The following is a 21,741-nucleotide window of genomic DNA, read 5'->3' as shown; positions in this document are numbered from 1 at the left end:
TTTTCAGTTTCATATTTCATCAGAGTGCAGTACCTTAAGTTTGACCTTTGACCTATTTGGTTCTTTAGATTGTGTGTGGTTTTCTAAACAAGCACCAGATGGCAGCACATGCTGGAGCCCTGCATCTTTCAGTCACCATGAAATAATTCAAATGCCTTCACATAAAGCTTGGTTTATGATATGCTTTCACTCCACCAACTGGAGATTTTTTTAAAGCTCCTGTGGAGGACTTTCAGTCATGTGGGTTTTGGACCTCCTGAGGACAAGGGCTTCATCTTGTGTCCTCGGTACTTTTGTCCTGTCACATTGAGTCAAATATTATATAGCTGTTTCTGAGGCGTACTGTAAGTCACTCAGTCTGATCTCAGTCATTGAAGTAACCTTAAAGAGAAAGACAGTCTTTTTGATTGTTGAAAACTTCTCATAGGAGCTTTAACTACAAAATATCTACAGAAGTTGTCAGGTTTGGACTCATGTGTTATCAGGTCTGCAGTTCAGGTTTTCAGACTTAAACAGCTGACCTTCCTGAGACACACACAAAACACAAACAAACAATGGCACTTGTCCAGTATTCTCACAGTGCACGAACAGTTGGATTTGCGTAGGTAGCAGAAGGTAGGTCCAAATCCTCTGCAGGGCCAAGGGCTCTTTAATGATTAAAGGGGATTAGGAGGAAGGTCAGGATTTGGTTGATAGACCCACTCTGATGCTGTTGTAGCTGCCTTCATAGTATCCGTGTCACTGCGCTCACTCTTTCTGAGACACATTCTGAGGATGCCGGCTCCAAACATGACTGGAAACAAAGAGAAAATTGTGTTTTAGGGTTGATGATGACAAGGACACGGTAGGTACTTAAGACTTTTCTGGCTTCTATTTAATCAATGATAATGATGTGAAATCCTACTCATTGGAGCTTTATTAAGACAGAGCAGCAATGATTGCATCAGTTAAAGGGACTTGAATAATTGTAAAATCTGAATACCTTGCTGATCTTTTCTGTTTGTTTCTTTCATTGGTTTTTATCCAAAGTATGACCAAAATGCAGCGTCTACAAGATATCATTCATGACTACGAGGCTAAGCTGCTTACGAAGGAACCTTCAGACAACTGTGTTACCAATCCCCCTCCTCTTGTTCCACCACACTCCTTGGAGGATAACCTGTTCCTCTCCCCTGCTCCACCTGTATCCCACCTTTAATCCCCTCTGGAGCTACAGAAAACTTTAAGTGGGGACACATGAAAGATGGCGGTTTTAAGAGTAAAATTTACCAAGACCAAGAGAGACAAGCTAGCCCAGGTGCTGTGGCTCCTGAACTGGTTCTCAGTGGTGACAGGGGCCATCCTCTTCAGTTTGGGGCTCTTTCTAAAGGTGGAGCTCAACAAGCGAGAAGAAATGATGGCTGACAGGGACATTCATTACGTGCCTAACATGCTGATCGCTGTGGGCCTCATTGCCTGTGTCATAAACTTCCTGGGTGGAAAGATCTGTTACGATTGTGTGGACACCAACAAGTTCCTGCGCTGGAAGCTGATCATGCTGCCCTACATCATCTGCACCTTCTTCTTCACCTTCTGCGTGCTGGTGGGGGCTCTGATGTGTTACACCATGCGTGGAGAGCTGGAGGAGTCTCTGAACCAGGGTCTGGCAGAGGCCATGAAGTTCTATAAAGACACAGACACACCGGGACGATGCTTCCTGAAGCGCACTGTGGACATACTGCAGATAGAGTTCCACTGCTGTGGGAACAGTGGATACAAGGACTGGTTTCAGATCCAGTGGATCAGCAACAGATACCTGGATATGACCGCCAAAGAGGTTCAGGAGTAAGTACAAACTGAAGAGTATGGACCCTGGTTTTGCATCGAGTATTTTTCACTTTAAGGAAGCAGTTAAAAAAGGTTTGTTCATCAAGTATTGAATTTTAAGTGGTCCAAACCTGTGAACTATGAGTGGGTAAAATCTCACTGACTTTAAAATGTTAAAGCTTAAATACAGAAAAAAATAGAGTTTTAGAGTTTACAACATAACACATTATCAAAAAAATAATAATAATAAAAAATAAAAAAAAGTTAAGTGGAATTTGACATGCAAATTCAAAAGGGCCACTAAAACTACAACTTTCGTGCGTGGGGTTTTAGAATTAGTGTAAAAAACTAGGAATCAAAATATATTGGAACCTGCTCTTCTTGTTTTACAGGAGCCCATATCAACTAGTAAAAGCAAGGGTTAGGGTATGGAGAAAGAAAGAAAGAAAGAAAGAAAGAAAGAAAGAAAGAAAGAAAGAAAGAAAGAAAGAAAGAAAGAAAGGACTGTTTCAGTGTTTCATGATCATGACTTTCTATCTTCTTAATTTAAAGTCATTTTCTAATCTCATATTTTCAACTTTTTGCCACAGAACTCTGACATGCTGTATTAATATTATGAGGACTTATTTGTTATATAAGGCTTTTAATCTATGACTCACCTCATATCTTCAGAATACATGACTTTCTATCTATAAATACAATATTCATCTTTATTAACACTTTATTCAATCTTATCATTTTATTTTTATGTAGTGATTTTTTTAATATTTTAACTTTTAATTCAGTTTTATATTTTTTTTAAACCATTAGCCTTTAAAACATATTTTGTATAATTTGCATGTTTACTTCCAGACACAAGTGGAGTGGGTTTCAATATGAAACAGTCTGAGCTACTTTCAGCAAAAGGAAAAAAAAAAAACTCCTTCCATTGATATAACCTCTGAGCCATTTTCCCAGATAGGCTTAATAAAACTATAAAGTTGAACATTTTATTGTGTTTTATAAAAATTCTTCTCCTCATTGTGATTTCTAGCCGGTTAAGAAGTAATGTGGAGGGAAAATACCTGATGGATGGAGTCCCCTTCAGCTGCTGCAATGTCAACTCCCCCCGACCCTGCATCCAACAGCAGATCAGCAACAACTCGGCTCACTTTAACTACGAGCACCAGACAGAGGAGCTGAACCTGTGGAGGAAAGGCTGCCGCCAGGCGCTGCTGGAGTACTACACCTACATCATGCAGTCCATAGGCCTCACAGTGCTCATCATCTGGCTGTTTGAGGTGAGGAGGGATGTACAAGTCAACAACGAAGCTTTTTGTAGTGAGGTTTGAGGAGTATACCACTTCAATTACACATCTAACTACTAAAGCGTTTTTTTCACAATTGTGAATTCAATGTTTTGTTATTCCTAAATGATAAAAATACATACTGAGATGAAAAATAGCTATTCATGACTGGTGACATTTAGCCTCTCTTAAAATTGTTTTCATCCCATGAACAGTCATAAAAATTTCTTCTGTCATGTTAGCACCTCAAATGCTTTTGAAGAGAACTTTCCTCTTGAGATTATCCATCACACAGAGTTCCAGTCGAATACAAGAAAAGAGCATACTCCATAAGGATATGAATTTCTTCAACATCTTTTGCTTTCCGTGTCTGCTTTCAGTTGTCAGTGTTGACAGGGGTCCGTTTCCTCCAGACCTCCCTGGAAAATGTGCTGAAACAAGGTGACCCTGACTCTGAATCTGACGGCTGGCTGCTGGAAAACAGCTTCATGGAAACGGCTCGCACCAACCTGAACATCATCAAGAGCCTGGGCAAGAGCAACCAAATAGACACAGGCAACAACGGAGACCCCAACATTAATGTTCCAACTACATCTAAGGCAAACTACGGGCCAGACAATGTACCACCAAAACAAACTCCTGAAGCTAGCTGATTGTTCAAAGGCCTCAGGAAAAAGCATCCCTGAAGGCCTTCTTCCAGACTACATAAGCTGGAATGCTGATTATTTCAAAGTGTTGTTAAAACTGGGTTTAACATGTTTTATTCTTACTCTCATGTTTTTGAAAGCACACGATCAGACAGAAAACTCAATATTCAGGAAAGAGTATTCAGAACATCACAAATTGATCTCTTGTGCCTCAGCAACACCACCATGCTCTTAATGACACACCTTGGTCATTTGCTACAGTGAGCTTTAACAAAGGACGATAACTCCTCTGGGCTGACGACGGCCTAGTTTTATTGATTATCGTTTTGAAAGAGTTACAAACTGGTACATCACAAAGAGGCTGCCTTGTCTTACTGTTTCAGTGTGAAAGCCTTTGTGGAAGTTTGCCTGATGACGGGGCTTTCCTCTCCTGACCCCTACCTTTCATTTCAGAATCAGAGGAGCTCCATCAGCCCCACTGGGAAAAGAGGTCATGCAGTGTGGAGAAAAATTATGTCCTCAGTTTACATTAAAGATCCCATAATTCTAGTGACAGGACTTAAGTGAAATCATCATCAGGGTTTCTTCAAGGAATGAAGATTCATGACAGAACAAAAATAAAATCCTCTTCATGCGACACTGATTGAGAGCCCAGGAGCAACCATCTGTGTTCAGGCTAGCGTCTTTATTTCCAGCCGAGAAGTCATGTAACATGACAGACAACACAAAAAGGAGGAAACTTCATATTCACACATTCTTCCAGAAAAGGCTGAGCAATAATGAATGTGATAACTGAAAAGATATATATGATTCTATCTGAAATGCTTTTTCAATAAAAAGAACATTATTTCTTAAATACACAACTGAAACAGCTTCTTATATTACTTGAACAGAATTTGTGTTAAGTGTATCAGCAAACATCTTGTCTATGGTCCCTTCATTAAGATTTAATTGTAATTAAACACAGTTGATATCAGATTAAATAAGCTTGGCCTAATATTAGACTTAGATCCATAAATGTCAGAAAACTTGGATGAAGATAATTGTAAATACTTTTCTCTGAATACTGAATCTTTAATGCATGTTCTATAAATATCATCTTCATTACACACGTCTTATTGTAGGAGTATAGGCTACAGTAGAAGTGACCATTTTTTTCTGCTAAACAAAAAATGTGTAAAGTGTGTTTCTTGACTGTGGTTAAAGATTTCAAAATAAAAGTACCCTCCAAAACAGTATAATTCAATAATTATAACTTATGAAAAATCAGAGGTTGTAACACCAAAACAGAATGCAGAAAATTCACAGCATTACTGAGGAGAGAAACCAAAAGCAGAAACTGAAACTTGTTCTTGTGTATCTGATGTTTGTCTGTATTTTAACGAGCCTTCTTGCAAACAGCATTACTCCCAGAGAAACTCATTCTCACAGCAGACAATCGAATTAAAACAAGGCGACTTGGGTTTGCTCATCATCAATAACCCTCAATTACTCTTCATATTCCTCCGCTTCCTCTTCCTCTGTCCTGCTTCCCTCGACTCCAGCTGGGGTTTCATCAGGGAAGGATTGGCTACTCAGGTCTCCTCTGATTACAGGAGGATTGTTGTTGTTTTTATGTGTATACGTGCGTGTGTGTGAGTGTGTGAGCACTGGAGCAGACTGTGCTCTATGGCTGTGCTCTTTACTCCCCCTCCCGGCCCCCACAGCGGGAGCAATCATCACAACATTTGCCACTCAAAGGCAAACATAACGTTGACCACCTCCAGGCTGCGGGCGATTTCCTCCAGGATGCAGTGTTGCTGCCACAGCTGGTTCAGCTTCCTATAGCGCTCTGGGCAAAGATGCAGTGGATTGCCCCTTCTAAAATGAAAAGACAGATAATATGATTTCTAGAGAAACACATATCAAATTTACATGTTTTCTAAAGATAGGCCAACAGAAACAGCTGTATTAAGTTGTATCAAACTTTACAAACTTTGTACAATAAAAACTTGGAACTATCCGAATAAAAATCAGTTATCATGGTGTCATGAATGAAACACCCCAGTTTTCATAAATTTTACCCACTTTCAGGAATAAGACTTGGTTCTTATGTTGAGGTACTTTTAGCGGTTATGACTTTAATGAAAGTTTAAAGCAAAATTAACATGTCTATATTTTCATTTCTCAGCAAAAGTAATAATGATTCAGTAATGAAAGAGAGTAATCATTTTTACCCGAGATGAGGATCAGTCTCCCCATAGTCGTCCAGGTAAGGAGCAGGATATGTGCTTCCTCGAGTCTTGCTTGCCATCAGAACTATTTCACACTCTCTTATCCTGTCGACAAAGTCCATGCGACATTGTCAAGCATATTTCCTTCAAACAAGATTCAATTCACATAGAAGAACATCGAAATTACAGAACTGATTATTTTCTTGATGTAGCCACTCACCTGAGGAACATGCCAACCCCAGCACCACAGGTAGCTGCGTGGGCAGTGCAGGCCCCCACATCCTCCCCATCCAGCGGGCTGAGACAGCAGGAGCTCTGAGAGCACAGCATGGCCCCACAGAACAGGCACAGGGTTGGATGCTTCCTCTCATCATCCATGGACTTTGGACATCTTTCAAAAAAGGTTCAGACAGGACAGGTGCTTTTAAACTTCTGTGGTGATTTTTACACAGAGAGGTGTTCATTGAAAACTTCAATTCCCTGCTTACTGAAAATGGCTGGCCTGATTGAGAAGAGCGCTATAATCCTCAGGAAGCTCGATCAAACGATTCCTTCTTCTGGGATACCTGGGAGAGAGGGAATTCATTAATTATGAGAATTTTTTTAACATGAAGTTGAAGTGTGAAGAAAAGAAAAGAAAAGAAAAGAAAAGAAAAGAAAAGAAAAGAAAAGAAAAGAAAAGAAAAGAAAAGAAAAGAAAAGAAAAGGCCAAAGTCTACCTGACTGTCTGCAGTTTTCCTTTCAAAGCTTTGGTTACAGTTTGGTTTCCACACCACCTGACGAAGAAAGTATGAGATCGATGATTTATCCTGTAACTACTGAAACATTACTGAATAGTTACATTGATCTTACAGAAGTATTTAACACCTACCTCTGTAGCAGTGGACTGACTGTGTCTCTGTGGTCGTGGAAGAGCTGGAACACATTAGAGGGTAGCGCCAAGTAGCTGCACAGTGCCTCCACCTGTCCTTGAGAAGTAACTGAAAGACCACAGGCATCATCTTTCATTCATTAATCACCATGTTTTATGTGTAATAATGATTTAACATCTGAGCTCTACCTACCAGCAGTGCTCGAGAGCTCCACCGGAGGACATACTCCTGTAAGGCAATTGAAAAAGAGAGCAGCACAGCGCAGGAAAGGTTCGATTCCTCTCTTCACTCTTTCTGCCACAGAAATGCCTGACACATCTGGGATCGGCCTGATGGGAAAACAAGAAACAAAATATATAAATGGAGAAGAGTGCAGTCTCATTTGCTTACATTACAAACAGGCAGGTGGATAAAGAGCCTTGTTTGATTATGAAGCCAGCTGATAACTGGAAAATCTACCACATTGTTTTTATGCAAGTTACATAAAAGAAATAAAGAAAGATCGACCCTTTTAATGAGCAACTGAGATTCAGCTTCAAGCCAAACCAGACAAACGGTCCTGATCTTCATCCATGTGATTCATGTATTTAAGTGATGACTTCAAAAGTTTATTTTTCAGAGTATAATGAGGCTGGCTTTTGAATTATACTTACACTTACAAACAGTTAGTGTGTTTGTGTCAGTGGATCTATTACTAAGGTTTGTTTTGTTTTCGTTAAGAACTCATAAAAGTTTATCGGGGGCTTCTTCAGTGTGTGACTAAAGTCTGTTTTTTTTGTTATTCTGAACAAAATGATTAACAAATTATTTTGTGAGAAGAGAAAACGGCGAACAATAGTCGCAAAAGAGCTTAGATGTTTTAGAGACTCACATTTGGTGAAGTTGTTTTTAACACAAATTCTGAGATCTTCAGTGTGACTTTAGTTAGAAAAAAATAAACCTAGCTTGAAGATTGACAAAATTAGCATAAACACACACAAAGACACACACACACATCTTTTTCATTGAAAAATTGACCTGTTTATAACTCATCTTGGGAAGAGAAAAAGACATATAGCTGATCATTCATACAGTCAGAAAATTTACTTCGTAACACTGTATGAGCTTCTCTTGCTTCTTGCTCAATGGTTAAGACTGTGTTACAGAAACTGTAGTTTTAATCAATCAGAGAGGGAGAGTGCACCTTATTTTTTTTTTTGTTTTGTTTTGTTTTTTTTTATTGTACAAATTGATTTAGTGAGTTTTGATTTGCAGATATCATTTGAAGAGTCACTCGTACCTTCCTGTGAGTTGTGACATTGTACTGCAAAGCTCTGCAGCTGCTCTCGCTTCCTCTGTCTCTTCTCCACCGGCTACTGCAGGGAAATCTGGGAAATACAGCCAAAACAACAGCCAAATTCACTCATCTCAATAATGAATAAAGCGATCTACTGTAGTTTGGTGAACTGAAGCTACTGATGGTCTTGTTTGACTGGAGTATGTTGTTAATTCTTTTGCTCATACCTGTGGAAGACAGGAGGACCTGCACGATGTGAGCCATGGTGACCAGATGAAGAACATGCAGGTGGTTGTAGGCTGAGCTGACAGCAGATGGCTGTAAGTCTACAGCCTCCTCCTGGTACAGTGAGGGAATAGACAACACCAAGCCCACCTGACAAAACACACAACAACAAAAATAAAGACAATAACAAAAGACAATTACTTTTCAAGAATTGTTTAAAAAGCAAACAGTTTTTCTATTTTGTTTTTCCAAGTCTTCATGGAAATATGGTATGAGTGGTTTAACTATCTGTGTTAATTCAACAGAACTATTAGAGTGTTGAGGAGTAGAGGAGTAGGGGAGCAGGGTTTGAAAAACCCACCAAAAGATGGAAGAAGTCCACCTCCAGCAGTGAAGGGGTGTTCTTTCTGCTCATGGCTGGTAGTAAAACTAAGGAGAGATGACACAATAAACACAAAAACTGTTAGCAAAGGATCATGGCATATTTCATACCAGGATGACAACTTTTTCTTTAAATGAAAACCATATCATTAAAATACTTAGAAAGACAACATACCTCCCAGCATGCCTGTAAAGTGCCTCTGAATGACAGCCTGTGAGCTCTTAAGTCTCTGTGCTGCTGAAAACTGCACAATGGCCTTCAGACCTGCGAGCTAAAACAGAAAAGCTCATTACAAACCTACTGAGTAATCAATCATTAAATGCATGTGATAGCTGTTAATCAGTCAGTGTGTGGTATCAAACCTGTCTGTTTTGTAGGGACCCAAAGAGTGGCTTGTCCTCCTGCTGCAGTATGTTTTCTGTAAAGACGTACACACATTTAAAAAACAGCACAAACAAATAAAGTGGCTGAAGAGAGAAAGTTAATGCACTTTTTAGTCTTGTACCTATGGCCTGGATAGTGAAGGCACATGTGTTCCAGGCCATGAGGGGCACACATGGGCACAGCTCATTGGGTGCTGTCTGCAGGCCCACCCTGTGGACTGTGGTGGCGCACACAACCAGCATCTCAGCTATGCTGTCCGAGAGCTTTCTCCTGAAAACAGTGAGAAGATTATTTAACTGTTGCATGACTGTTAACAAGGATTCTTGAGTAAGACTGAGGGAGGTGACAGTTTTACTCACGGTTCTTGTACTCCATAGCTGAGAATGGATCGGAAGTCTGGCTGGCCCTCTGCACACATCCCTGTGTCACCATCAACACTACTGCTTTCTGAGCTGCATTCTGTATGACAGAAACAAACATCAGGTCCTCTCAGCACTACTGTTAAATACTAAAACCAAGGCTTGACTGCTGAATGGCACTCATTTTGTTTTCAAGTAAAGGCCTGCATCAAATCCAGGAAAGAAATGCTTCAATGGCTGGAATTTCTTTATATTTGGACATTCTGTTTTCCTGTTGGTGGGTTAATTGTACACAAAACATGAAGCAGCAACAGCTTCACCTTACATCAACTGCAACTCCTGAAAAACACCAAAAATAAATACTGCTGCTTTCTATGAGATGCTATTATTGTACATTCATTGTGTCCTCTTACCGTTGTCCTGAGCAAGAGACTTGAGTCCCTTAGTCCTAGCGCTGAGGATCTGGATCCAGCGAGGCATGGTCAAATGCTGCCCAATTATCTCTGCGTTTTCACTGCATTCACACACAGAAAAGAAATGTTCATATGAATAAGTAAAAATCCACAACAGATATGCCCGATGAAAGAAAAACTGGACTTACTAGTTAAAGACCAGTGGTTCCAATGGGATGAGGGGTACAACAGTGTTGCACAGAGACTTGCAAAGTGGACACAAGTATTCCCCGTTCTCCAGGTCAATGATCAGCTCAGCATGAAGACGATTTCTAGTAGTATTCTGAACAGCCTCAAAGTATCTGTAAAATAAGATAAAATGGCGAATGAGCTCAAGGGAACAGCTGCCCATAATAAGTAGACTGTTTGCCTCTGGATTGACTCACTTTTGCCAGCATGTGGCATGCATGACGTGTCCACAGCTTCCTGTGTGGGTCCCAACTGCCAGCTCAGGAGGCATGAAGAGAGGATATGCTGTCCCTTTAAGAGATAAATACAGTGACACATAAATCGAATGTTTGTCACATTCATTTCATCGTTGAAAGTTAAGACTGTCAACACTTTAATGTATTAGTAATAAGAGACTGACCATCTCCCATGGAGGTCAGTTTCTTCCCTCTGCACTGAGTCAGCACTGTTGACCTCTGCACGCATGCAGTCAGCACCATGGCCTGGGCCTGGGCGACCACTTCCTGTTCTTCCTGACACAGAATACAGGTGAGCACTTCTCTCTCAGCTGGAGTGGAGCCTCTGTGGGGTCCAATGGCTATACAAAGCTCTCTCTGCTCCATGGCACAGCTGGAAGAAAGCAGCAAACAGAAATAATAGTTTCAGTTTGTATCTTGAGCCTGAGCCAGGTGTAAACACCCAAAGATGTTTTTGTGGTTGGCCCAGCCCACCTCTCAGAGGCTGTAGCAGGCTCTCCTTGTGTCCCGCTCTCTGGCATGTTGTCATACAGCATCTTGTTTGATTCAATGAAGTTTTTCTGCATTGCAGACATTTGAGCCATTATCTTCTGCCGGTGGAGTTTGGCAGCCTCCGCCTTTCTTTTACGCTCAGCTTTCTCTTTGTCCTGAGCACTCTGGAGCACAGCAAGTTAGAAGATAAGACTTTGTTACTAAGAAGATATACAACACAATAAGCTGTCATTTTTGTGGAGCACAAAGAAAACACCTGCAGGTGAGTAAGTGGTTAATTTCAACAGAAAGGTGGAGCTGAAGTGAGGCAGAATAGTTGTGAGCTCTGCAGTAAGGTTTGTGTAGTTTGGGAAACTTTATTTTGAATTTTGGCAGTTTGTTTTTCCTACGTTCACATTTCAAATAGTGTCAATCTGTTTTTTATCTGCCGCTGTTTTTACATTTATCCCTCTCCCAATCTCTGAGTATAGAGCCTTCATTATGAGAAACAGACCCCCATAAAATCCTGACAGCAGATACTTGCCCAATAAAGATAGTGTCAAGGCAGGTTATTTTTTGTTTTTTTTAAAGATCTTTGATTGGTCTTTACCTCTTCAGGCTTGGTTGTTTCCACACTCATTGAAGCTGATGGGCTTGACTTCTCCCTAAGGCACTTGATAATCTCAAACATCTAGGAGAAAATAAAGGTAACCATGGTTCAGTGAGCTGAGAGTCTTGAAAAAAACACAGCGTTTAAATGTAAATTAAAAGTATTCAGACAGCAAAGCCGACCTGTAGAACCCATTTGACCATATCCTTCTGAGCTTCAAGGGAAGGAACTGTCTTTATCTTGGACAGTAGGAGAAACACTGATTTTCCGTGCTCTGAACCAATTCCTGTTAAACGAGAGGAGACTGTGTTAAAAAAAAATCCTGAACCCAAATTTGAAAGAAAAAAAGGCTAACACTAATCCCTTCTTAAACTCACTTCTGGCCTTTAGGCTGAAATCAAAGGTCACTTCTTCCACAGAGCAATCCTCAAGCTGCATTTTTTCTTCCAGCAGTGCCTGACCTATCAGGTGTAGGGCCTGTGTGGGGAATGCATGCAATTTATTACTCAAAGTGTTTCCAGAAAGTGACATCAAAGGCTGCCAAGGTACACTCTGTTAAAAAAACAAAAACAATCAATGCGCTGCATACCCTCTGGATCATGGCTTCTGTCCAGTGAGTGGCCCGATCCTCTGCAGCTCTCTGCAGGACCTGCCTGAGGATGTGGATGATGATGTCAGAGCAGAGCAGACGCACTATGCTGGAGAAAGCTGGGCAGAAGGCTGGGGGCACCGGAGGACGCAGAGCTGAGAAAAAAACATAAGAGGGATTGTTAGAGGAGCTGATTTATTAGCAGCTGCAGAGACTGTAAAGAGAGCCTGTGCAGAGATAAGACGTCAGCCACCTTTATCGTTACTCTCCTGAGTCCTCCTCTTCTTCTGAGACTCTTCTGCCTAAAACAGGGAAACAACAAGAGTTACATGAGGACAGTTTAAAACAAGCTCTGCAAATAAACTGGTGCTGAGATGCTGCATTACCTTGCTGTGCTGAGATCGTGAATAATGGTAGAAGAAAGGATTAAATTCTACCAAGCGTTCTTTTTTTACTTCATACAGTCCATGTCCTGAAACACCTGGTTTTCTGAACACAGATGCAGAGGACAATGATTAAACCAACCACCAAACAAGTGCCAAGATAAACTCAAAGGTCCTGTCACAATATGTACTTACTTGAAAGTGGCAACTTTGGTAATCACAGACTCCAGGCCTGTTTCATGGCTCTCCTGAAAAGAAAAAAAAAGAGATGAACTTGCTGAATTTGCTTCTGAGGTGTGAATATTCATACCTCATAAAAACTAAGAAACTAGCAAAGAGATTTGAAACACTGGCTTACATTTTCTGGCAGACCCTTTGCCAGGTTACTATGGGCCATGGGCTCAATGCACAGCAGGTGGATAACCTCCCTCATTGTCACATCCTCTTTGGTCACATGACTGATACCAGGTACGTAGCGCTCGCCTAAAACATAACACTGTTCAAAACACAAATATTCTTCTTATGTAGCCAACCATCAAGTTTCACAGAGTGGCATCATTACCAACAATAACGATGAGGAGATAAAGCATCTCTTCTGTCAGACGGTTCCACTGGATCAGCTCATCCTGTAAAATTATTTACATTTCAACAAAAACAAGCGTTATGTGGTGGTATGATGATGTCATTTACAGTTCATTATATTATTATTGGGGTGTAGCTCACCTGGTCTTTGCTTGAACAGTTTCCATTAAAATAATCAAAAAGCTCGAATCTCAACAGGATCAGCATGAGGAAGTGGTTGGGTTCCATTTTGGATGCAGTTATCTGAAGAATATTTGTGAAAGTAGTATTAAATCAGCGCACCTTGAGTTAAATTTAAATGTATTTACACAAGTGAGAAAATCTGATTTCTACTGACCTGAAGCATGAGAATATCTTTATCGTACATCTCGTCTCTGCATTTTACATCCTGATAGTAGTAGACCTAGGCATGTGGAATAGTAATTCATTAGCTTGTCTCTCATTTAGAGGGAACACAGAAAGAAAATTGTAAAAAAACAAAGATTTACTTTACCTGGCTGACTAATGAGAGCCCGTTCCTCCGCCACATCTCAGCCGAGACCTGTGCAGCCAGCACGATGCAGCGCAGGGGATACTCTGCCAGTTGAGTAAACTCATAGCTCTCCTGCAAAAAGAAAATGTAGTTATTTCATTTCATTACCTTTATAAATAAAGCGTAAATGAGGATTTTGCAAACAGGTCCATAAAAAAAGAAATTCTATGAAACATCTTGATAGATTTTTTTCTTATGCGACTTACCAGATTATCTAGGCGTTCAGCAGCTCCTGATTTGCACATAAGCACATACAGGCCTGGGAAGCACAATGTGCAGAGTGGTGAGTTACAGTTGATACAAGCAGATAATTAATGAAAAGGAAATAAAAAAGCTGTTCTCCTACCAGCCAGCAGCCTGGAAATGGGCAGATGGATGCTGACAGGCTCCTGAGACACTTTATAGGGGCGGACATGGAGGATGTGTTTGCACATGTAGTAGTCCGTAGCTTCTCTGTGGAAGGGCTGATTATTGCACTGCATCAGGACTGTGTGGCACTCTTTAAATGCAAGCAGCAAGATCTCTTCCTGAAGGGGAAACAAGCAATTAACGATCACAGAAAGTGACTCCTCTGCTGTTTACTTCTCTTTTCTCTGCTGGTGGGTGGATTCTTTGCAGCACAACTCACATCAGAGGAACACCAGTCCTGAAACATGGCGAGGACGTGGCGGAGCTGGATCTGAAGAGAAAAACCAGCCTCCCATTCTGGCTCCACCGCAATGTGTCGTCCAAACTGGCGTTTCACTTCCTCCATCCCCTGATCAGGAGAGAAAAGAGGAGTTGGTATCTCATTTGTCAGGTTGAGATTAAATGTAGTTGCCCTCTTATAATAAAATATTGGGTAAACTGGAGATAACTGAGAATATAGCTACCTGCATGCATTTGAGGAGCCTGAGGAAGATTTTGAACCCCTCTAAGAACTGTGTCCGCAGCTCCTCAGTCCATACTGAAGGTTTACTGATCAGAATGTACCTGAGAGAGACACAAAATTCACCTTAAATAAAGAATTTAGCCTATTTCAAAGTATGCAGATGTAATCACATCAAACTTGTTTCTTTTTTAAACTCAACATCAGATTGTTGCCTGTCTACTGACCTGAGGTCGTGGAAGATGACCTGAATGCGTGAGAACTTGTCAGAGTTGTAGCCGAGGAAGAAGAAGCGATTGTTGTCGTCCAGATGCTCTCGCAGCAGTTCCATCACTGTATCAACGATCACTTTAATGACGTTACCTTCTTCAATCAGCTGCCTGGCCTAAAAGAAGAACAGAGAGGCAATAACACAAGCAAAAATAAGCTTGAACGAAAAAAGATATTAGAGACACTAAACTTCCCATGATAAAGGCAAAATAACAGCACACAGATGCCCAAACAACAAAACTTACCAGTGTGGGTACTGTGAATATCTGTACTGACAGAGCAGTGATGGATATGCTTCTTTCATGGTCATCATTTATGAAATCCTTCTGCAGCTGCTTGTAGTGCTGAAAAACAGACATAACACAAGCATTAAATGAGGATAGGGAGGAATAGACAAAAAGAGAAGTAAAACGTTCCTTTTTTTTTACCTTTGTAAACTCGATTGCAAAAAGCCTCTTGAACTCCGTCTCCATTAACATGCTACAGAAAATCAACTCATGTACAATCTTGCGAGCTCCTGGAGGAGATAAGAAAGAAAGGTTTCTGTTTCTGTTTTCATTTTAAACTTCATGAAAATCCAGCAGCTTTCTGCACTTGCCTTTGTACATCCTAGCATCATGCAGCATGAGTCTGCTGATGAGGCAGGGCTGCTCTCTTCCAGGGGTTGGCTCCAGTGCCACCTGGCTGAAGGCCTGCCTGAAGCCCACTGCATAAGACACAAGCTTTCAGTCACACAATTTCAGTGAAACAGCAAACTCTCAGGATTGTTTCACTTAAAAAGGTAGAGGATCATTTTAAGAGAAGTGAAGTGCACCTGAGTAACTGATGATCTTTTGGAACCAGCTGCCGAGGCGCAGAGCAAAAGTTTGATGAGCCATCACTGCTGAGTGAAGGATCTCCACACGTAGTGGCTGAAGTGAAATGTGCTCTGAGTTTGACTGCAAAACAGAAATAAAAGCCCTATTATCACATACAGGTCAGGACTAAACATACATTTTTAAACTTTACTCAGGTGGTGGCTGTGTGTTTCATTCACCCTGATGAGATCTTTAGCCTGCTGGCAGGAAAGAAGAGTTCCTCTCTTTACAGCCCGTCGTCCCTGTGCAACAGTTGGAATTATTATGCCGTATTTTGTAATTAATATCCTAAGTGTTATTATGAAAACACAATGTAATTGGATTCACTTCTTCACAAGAGTGGTGTAAAGAAGTGAGGAGAGAAAAACATACCTCTTTGTCAATAAGTGCAGTGTGTGTCTGTGCTTCAGCCTGATCACAGTGAACAGAGCGCTGCAGGGTGTAGATCACGTGGTCATACGAGTGGTGCTCATCGTTGTACAGAACACAGTAGTATGCGTTTTCTTTTGTCCTGCAAGGATCAATGACTTGGTCAAGTGGAGTGTTTTTCATAAAAATATGAGTATATGCTTGTGATCAGATGAGCCTTACCGGGGCTGGAGTTCAGCAGGCAGCTCTAAGTTCTCCTCCCAAACCAGGAAATCTGTGACGTACTGCAGAAGCACCCGGAAGAGTTTCTCAGCACGCTCGTACAACTCAGGCTCCAACACACACTCATCCTGAACACAATGAGAGAATCACACAGAATGTTTATCACCAACCTGCTCAGATGTCTCAGTTAAAATGGTTTCTTCTTTGTATTCTTTGCATCATCATAGCATCAGAGGCTTTTTGTGTGACAGCAAACTGTATCAGTTTGTCTAATAAAAGCAATTATCAATAAATCCAGAATATGAATGTGGTTCCAAATAAAGTTTCTACCTTTTCCAACATTGCATCCTCAAAGACTGCTGTGAGATTTATCAAACTCTGCAGAGTCACTCAGACAACGACTAATCCTGTCAGAATAACCTTTAATAATACTCTATTTCCTGTGTCACCAGCAGTGTGTACAATATGTCAAAGGGCAACTCTAAATATTTAGTTCTTAAAAGCCGAGAGGGGGATTTGATATGAGAGCAAACATTTCTCAAAGCAGCTTCTTATTTTTATACAAATACCTTTCATTTCACAAAACACAAATCAAACACAAAGCAAGTTTTTCTGTTTACAGCAGTGTCTCCACCACACTGCTGCGTGAGAAAAAGCACAGGAATCTGGAGGTTTGGTCATGTGCTATGTCATTGAGCGCAGTTTCAAAGCTGATGCAGAAAATATAAAGCAGCAGCTTCACCAAGCGGCCCTGCTGATTCCTCTGTTAACAGAAGCACCTGCTGTTTACGGAAAATGGGCACAAAGCTGTCAAGATGTGCATCAGCTCAAAGCCTCAGAACACAATCCTTCCAGAAAATCACAGTGATCAGCAAAGAAAGGCCTGACGAACAAGTGCTGATCAGCATCAATCAGCAAAATGTGTCCCAGCAGCACCTCTGCACTATTCAGCAACTGTTTTCCACCAGCTTTTAGCCACTCAATCACCCTCCTAGTCTTTTAACCTGTTATAAATTTTCTCTGTTGTTTCAGGTAAACAAAGTGCTTTTCTTTCCTGTTTCCGGACCCAGAGTCACAGCCAAGAGAGCATCAGCCAGGATTAAGATGGGAAAATAAGCATTCTGGGGTTCACTGACACAGAATGGGACAAGAACACCCCTCCCACGTCCCTTTTTCCGCTCTATTATGTAACTCACCGTTACCATGGCAGTGGCTGCCCCTGGGTCGTGTTTGGAGCAACAGGGGCCGATCTTCCAGGCTTCAACGTCCCCACAATCACAGAATCCTCCGCCTGATGATGCGTGCATCTGGGGGAAAAAAACAACACATACTGTAAGCCACGGAGGGGGAGTTATAGTTACATAAATGGAAGTGGACACACTAAGACAAGTTATTACATAAACCCTTTACCAATTGAGATATACAGTTTCTTTAACTTTGAAGTTATCATTATGCAATGATGGGATTCATAAATTAAAAGACAAATTTAAATCCTCAGGCTACTTTAAAGTCATCAGTCATAGATCTCATGAAGTACAATTTTTTCTTCACTTTTTTTCCAGAATGATGGTAACACATTGAAATAAGCTAAAAAATATAATGAAGTCAGTTTTTCTTGAAGTTTTGACATTTATTCAGACACTAACCTTATAACGATGGCTTTTGTGCACACTATCCTGGAAGCAGTCCATGCACAGGACACAAGTGGGATCTATGGCGCAATCCCTGTAATAAGAGGAGCATCAGGTGCAGAATTCAGAAAAAATCCACAGTAATAATTCAAAAACACACAACTGGATTGATTTTCTGTTTGACAAGCATAATTACATTTCCTGTTTTAACTAAAACAGTTAACCCTGAAAATAGAATTCAGCAGGGTTGATGTGTTCATCTTTAGCTGTGTCGAAAAATGCATGTTGTCATTAGCTCAACCACATATTGCTCAAGCTCTGCTACTCCTCAGTGAATAAAGAATTTTGTACTAAAGCACCAGTTAGCTAAGCTTGCTAGCTTTCCTAACCGAAGAACGATGACAATAGCTCATGAGGAAAAAAACGTACAGAAATACACTTTTGACTCAATAGGGCCAAATACAGGAGTGGAAGGGATGTTCCTTTTATTTTCTGAAATATGTGTCAACTTAACAAAAATAAACCTTTGTGACACGTTTAGGCAGAAATCTCAGAGAAACTGCTGCAAAAAAGTGGACAGGAAGACAAAACACTCTTATCTATACAAGTGATACTTCAAATTGCTCATAGATCAAACATAGACTGCTTTATAATGAGGCCCATGAGGGTGTAGTTATTCCTGGGTGGCTGTTTTGCAGAATTTAAAAAATTCTGAGGCAAAAAATTTCTAATGAAGTCTAAAAAATGTTAAAACTTATATGTATTTGCAATTCATATTATGTTATGTTATGTTGTGTTATATTATATTATATTATATTATATTATATTATATTATATTATATTATATTATATTATATAGTATTGTATTAATTGTATTATATTCCATAATCTGTAGTATTTCTGTATCCTTAAACGTAAGCAAAAAAGATATATAAAATGATTTATCCAGGGCGTGACTTTTACTATCCTGCACTAAAATATAGTTGGTAAAAGCAAACATACATTTTGCATTTTAGCAGTTACTTTGATTTGATTTAATAGTTTTTTTTATTAACTAAGATAATCAGTGTCTTCTCAGACCTGCAGGAGTAAACAGTCTCCCCCTCTTTGAAGACACGTCCACAGAGCTGCGAGGAGCTGCTGCCCTGCTTGAGCTTTTCCAGACCCTCCAGGGGGTCCTCTCCAAACAGAAAGCACTCCAGCGGGTGAAGGAGTGCGCTCTGCATGAGCTCCTCTTCCTCCTGGGGGCTGGACTCTTTCTTCAGACAGAATATGCGTGGCACCTGCTCCTTCAAGTAACGGAGCAGCTCCGTCCTGCAGTCTGCAGCCTCCAGCCATTTCTGCAAAACAGAATGGGAGAGCATGTGTGGATTTTGCAGTGACACATTTTTCTACCTCAAAACACAAAACCACACACAACTGCTATTGTAATGCACAGAAAAAAAATGAATGCTAGAGATGCATTGTTTTATGAATACGAATCAATTTATAAATGTAAGTTGGAAGAAACATGCAAATTATGAAGACATAATCATAACAATAAATGAAGAAATCTTGTATTGACTGACACTGACACAAAATGAAGGTTTCATGATGTTTGTCTTTTGAATTGTGGTATATGGTAATGTTGACTTGCCTGACATTAAAATGAAGCTAAAACAAAATCAAGAGCATTTCAAATAACTAAGGTCTTGGGTGGGACTTTGTAACATAGTTTCCTTTTTAAATAATTATTTTCCTTTTGACACTTCCAGTTTAAGCTGGCAGCAGATGAAAAGAACTACAATGCATGCAGGGTTTTAAATCTGTTGGACCAGTTTGATACCTCTCAGCAAAAACTACTATTATAGGTTCACATAAGTTTATCAATAGATCAAACTGGCTTTAAAAGAAGTACAAGGGTGTCCAAGAAATAAGATTCATTGGATTGGTTGGTGTTTAAACTTCATTATTGTGGGAAAGTCAAAAGCCAAAGATACGTACAGCAAATTGAAATTGGAGGCTCGATTACACTACATGTCATTTTCATATCGTGGAGTGGAAGTTAAGTCATTTAAACAGTGCTTTCACTTATATACAGTGTTAGTTGTAGTTTAATTCAACAACGCGTGTCAAATATCGTACGTAATAAAGTAAATCTAGTTTCACTTTCAGTATGAAAACAATGTATTTCCGTGGCTACATTTTTAAACACTGACGGTGTTGATAAACTCTGATCAACTCATGATAAAAAAAACGGTCGACAAATTACCCAAGGATGGAGATTAACACACTGCGGAGAAATCTAACATATTGTATTGACACGATAAAATATATATACATATACATATAACTGGTCTATACCACCAATGTTTACTTCCTAAACATCCGTAAAGAAAACTGAAGTCCGAGAAGAGATATTTTTAACATTAGGATAACTAGCTCAGGAGCTAACAACAGATGCTAGCCTGGTTCAGTAAAAGCCCTTTAACTGCTTAGTCGAACCATGCTGTAGAAAATAACTAACATTTCATCCGTTAATGTTCTGACCCCAGTCATTGAACCCACTGTCAGCTATCAGAGCTTTTTAATAATCAAACCTTGCTCAGCTCCAGTCCGTCCTGGGATTTCTCACCCTCCGCCATATTCCATTTGCCGTAAAGGAGGAGGTGTCTCAGGGAGGCCGTTCCCCTTCCAACGGGAAATATTTTGCGACGCTGCAAGAACACGACTGAAAATCCGAAATAAATATCGTCATACTTAAGTCTGTGAACCAAAGTTATTCATTTATTCATTCTACTTCTTTATTTTATTATTATTATTATTATTATTATTATTATTATTATTATTATTATTATTATTATTATCATTATTATTATTATTATCATCATCATCATCATCGCTGTCGTCATTGTTGATATCTTTTTTAAGTATGAAAGCTTTCATATTTCTGGCAAAGACAAAAAAAAATATCGACCAATATTTCTGCCAATTGCCCTCTTAGTTCTGTGTACAATTTTTTGATTCAGTTTGGCAATAACACCCAAATTTTGCGCCACTACAATTTGTCGGAATATTATAACCATTAAAGGAGTCCATACACTAGTCTCTGTGGAAAAAAAAAACATTCTAGTTGCTTTACATTAAAGATAAAATTCTTAGTCAACAGTAATCCAGTATAAGCATCTGTATTTAGTGAACTATAAGATCGTGCTACACTCTGCTCACTTAAAGTTCCCTACTTGTCTTGTTGTGTAGAGTTGTTGGGATCTACTCATAAAATAACCATAAATTTAGCAGTGGTTCTACAAAAACTAGCAATAGGTACTATCAATAAGAATGATCATTATTGTCACGGTGACCCACTATTTCTTTATTTTGAATACATAAAATTTGAGGACTCATTCTATAGAAATGATACAAAAATTGTCCTGAGCAAGATCAAAGTAGCGTTTACAATCCATACAAAATCTTTAATTCAGGGCAGCCAATTTGATTTGAGGGGTTTTTAGTAAATGTACAAAAAGCCATGAAAGGAATCAAAAGGAGGAATACCTTTGTTGTTGGGGCTGAGTTATTGAACGATTCAAGTGTTAACTTGAATAATGTGATCATTTTTGTCTTTTAGGAATGGAAATGTCAATCAGTTTTTTTTTTCCATGCACAATGTAAAGTGGTAACTAAATCAGATTTTAATATTGTTTTCAAAAAAGTAGGCTAGGTTTAAAAATAAACATTGCTTCACTGCTTAGTTTATGTAAAAGTATAGTGCCTGTACAATAAAAATTCCTGTTATTTGTATGGTGTCTAAATGAAATACTACTCCTGCAACTACTACCATTACTGCTACTTGTAGTACAATTAAAATGAAAAACAACTACAACTAAAATGGAAAAAAAAAAAAGAAAAATGAAAAAAAGAGAAAGGAGTTATAATAATATAATTGGTTAATGCAGTTCAAAGTGCTTTTGTGTGAAGAAAAATGTAATGAATAACTGAAACAACAAAAACAAGAAATATTGGAAAAAAAGAGGCGTTGACCAAATAAACT

General features: G+C 39.6%; 2 protein-coding genes across 4 annotated transcripts; one reads left to right on the top strand and one right to left on the bottom strand.

Moving 5' to 3' along the window:
• Positions 1-625: 625 nt before the first annotated feature.
• On the top strand, positions 626-4,091 carry LOC141806257 (photoreceptor outer segment membrane glycoprotein 2-like). Its single transcript, XM_074691660.1, has 4 exons — positions 626-844; positions 1,030-1,824; positions 2,840-3,086; positions 3,473-4,091. Exons 2-4 carry the CDS (start codon positions 1,244-1,246, stop codon positions 3,743-3,745), a joined length of 1,101 nt encoding a protein of 366 aa, XP_074547761.1. The 5' UTR covers positions 626-844; positions 1,030-1,243; the 3' UTR covers positions 3,746-4,091.
• A 562-nt stretch (positions 4,092-4,653) lies between these two features.
• ubr1 (ubiquitin protein ligase E3 component n-recognin 1) lies at positions 4,654-20,383 on the bottom strand. Of its 3 annotated transcripts, XM_074691659.1 has the most exons (47): positions 20,291-20,383; positions 18,792-19,051; positions 17,727-17,805; positions 17,277-17,387; positions 16,081-16,208; positions 15,862-16,000; positions 15,669-15,731; positions 15,447-15,570; positions 15,231-15,338; positions 15,061-15,149; positions 14,878-14,976; positions 14,590-14,747; positions 14,367-14,466; positions 14,123-14,251; positions 13,841-14,021; positions 13,701-13,753; positions 13,456-13,566; positions 13,300-13,365; positions 13,104-13,205; positions 12,943-13,006; positions 12,739-12,863; positions 12,576-12,628; positions 12,384-12,486; positions 12,251-12,299; positions 11,998-12,152; positions 11,786-11,885; positions 11,591-11,694; positions 11,409-11,489; positions 10,802-10,983; positions 10,492-10,700; positions 10,289-10,382; positions 10,052-10,204; positions 9,864-9,964; positions 9,451-9,550; positions 9,213-9,361; positions 9,070-9,125; positions 8,882-8,978; positions 8,687-8,754; positions 8,328-8,475; positions 8,104-8,191; positions 7,017-7,153; positions 6,824-6,932; positions 6,672-6,728; positions 6,441-6,518; positions 6,173-6,343; positions 5,956-6,057; positions 4,655-5,599 (listed from the first exon to the last, which is right to left on the bottom strand). In XM_074691659.1, exons 1-47 carry the CDS (start codon positions 20,333-20,335, stop codon positions 5,458-5,460), a joined length of 5,220 nt encoding a protein of 1,739 aa, XP_074547760.1. In that variant the 5' UTR covers positions 20,336-20,383; the 3' UTR covers positions 4,655-5,457. The 3 variants fall into 3 exon arrangements, with proteins under 3 accessions (XP_074547758.1, XP_074547759.1, XP_074547760.1); XM_074691657.1 differs by having other exon boundaries at positions 4,654-5,599; positions 14,878-15,149; XM_074691658.1 differs by having other exon boundaries at positions 4,654-5,599; positions 14,878-15,149; positions 17,283-17,387.
• Positions 20,384-21,741: the final 1,358 nt, after the last annotated feature.

The sequence above is a fragment of the Halichoeres trimaculatus genome, unplaced genomic scaffold, assembly GCF_033239565.1.
Source record: "Halichoeres trimaculatus isolate MK-OKI-2021-1 unplaced genomic scaffold, fHalTri1.1 fHalTri1_scaffold_17, whole genome shotgun sequence".
Classification (NCBI taxonomy): Eukaryota; Metazoa; Chordata; class Actinopteri; order Labriformes; family Labridae; genus Halichoeres; species Halichoeres trimaculatus.
Note: the sequence above shows the minus strand (reverse complement) of the source record. Positions and strands in the feature narration are given on the sequence as shown.

Bases quoted from the DNA above. Each gene is read 5' to 3' on its own strand.
- LOC141806257 (XM_074691660.1), top strand. From the start codon at position 1,244: ATGGCGGTTTTAAGAGTAAAATTTACCAAGACCAAGAGAGACAAGCTA. The intron at 1,825-2,839 runs GTAAGTACAAAC...TGTGATTTCTAG, and splicing joins ACCGCCAAAGAGGTTCAGGA to CCGGTTAAGAAGTAATGTGG. The intron at 3,087-3,472 runs GTGAGGAGGGAT...GTCTGCTTTCAG, and splicing joins TCATCATCTGGCTGTTTGAG to TTGTCAGTGTTGACAGGGGT.
- ubr1 (XM_074691657.1), bottom strand. From the start codon at position 20,335: ATGGCGGAGGGTGAGAAATCCCAGGACGGACTGGAGCTGAGCAAG. The intron at 17,388-17,726 runs GTTAGTGTCTGA...TTTTTCCCCCAG, and splicing joins ACAAAAGCCATCGTTATAAG to ATGCACGCATCATCAGGCGG. The intron at 11,695-11,785 runs GTGAGTTTAAGA...CTCGTTTAACAG, and splicing joins TTTCAGCCTAAAGGCCAGAA to GAATTGGTTCAGAGCACGGA.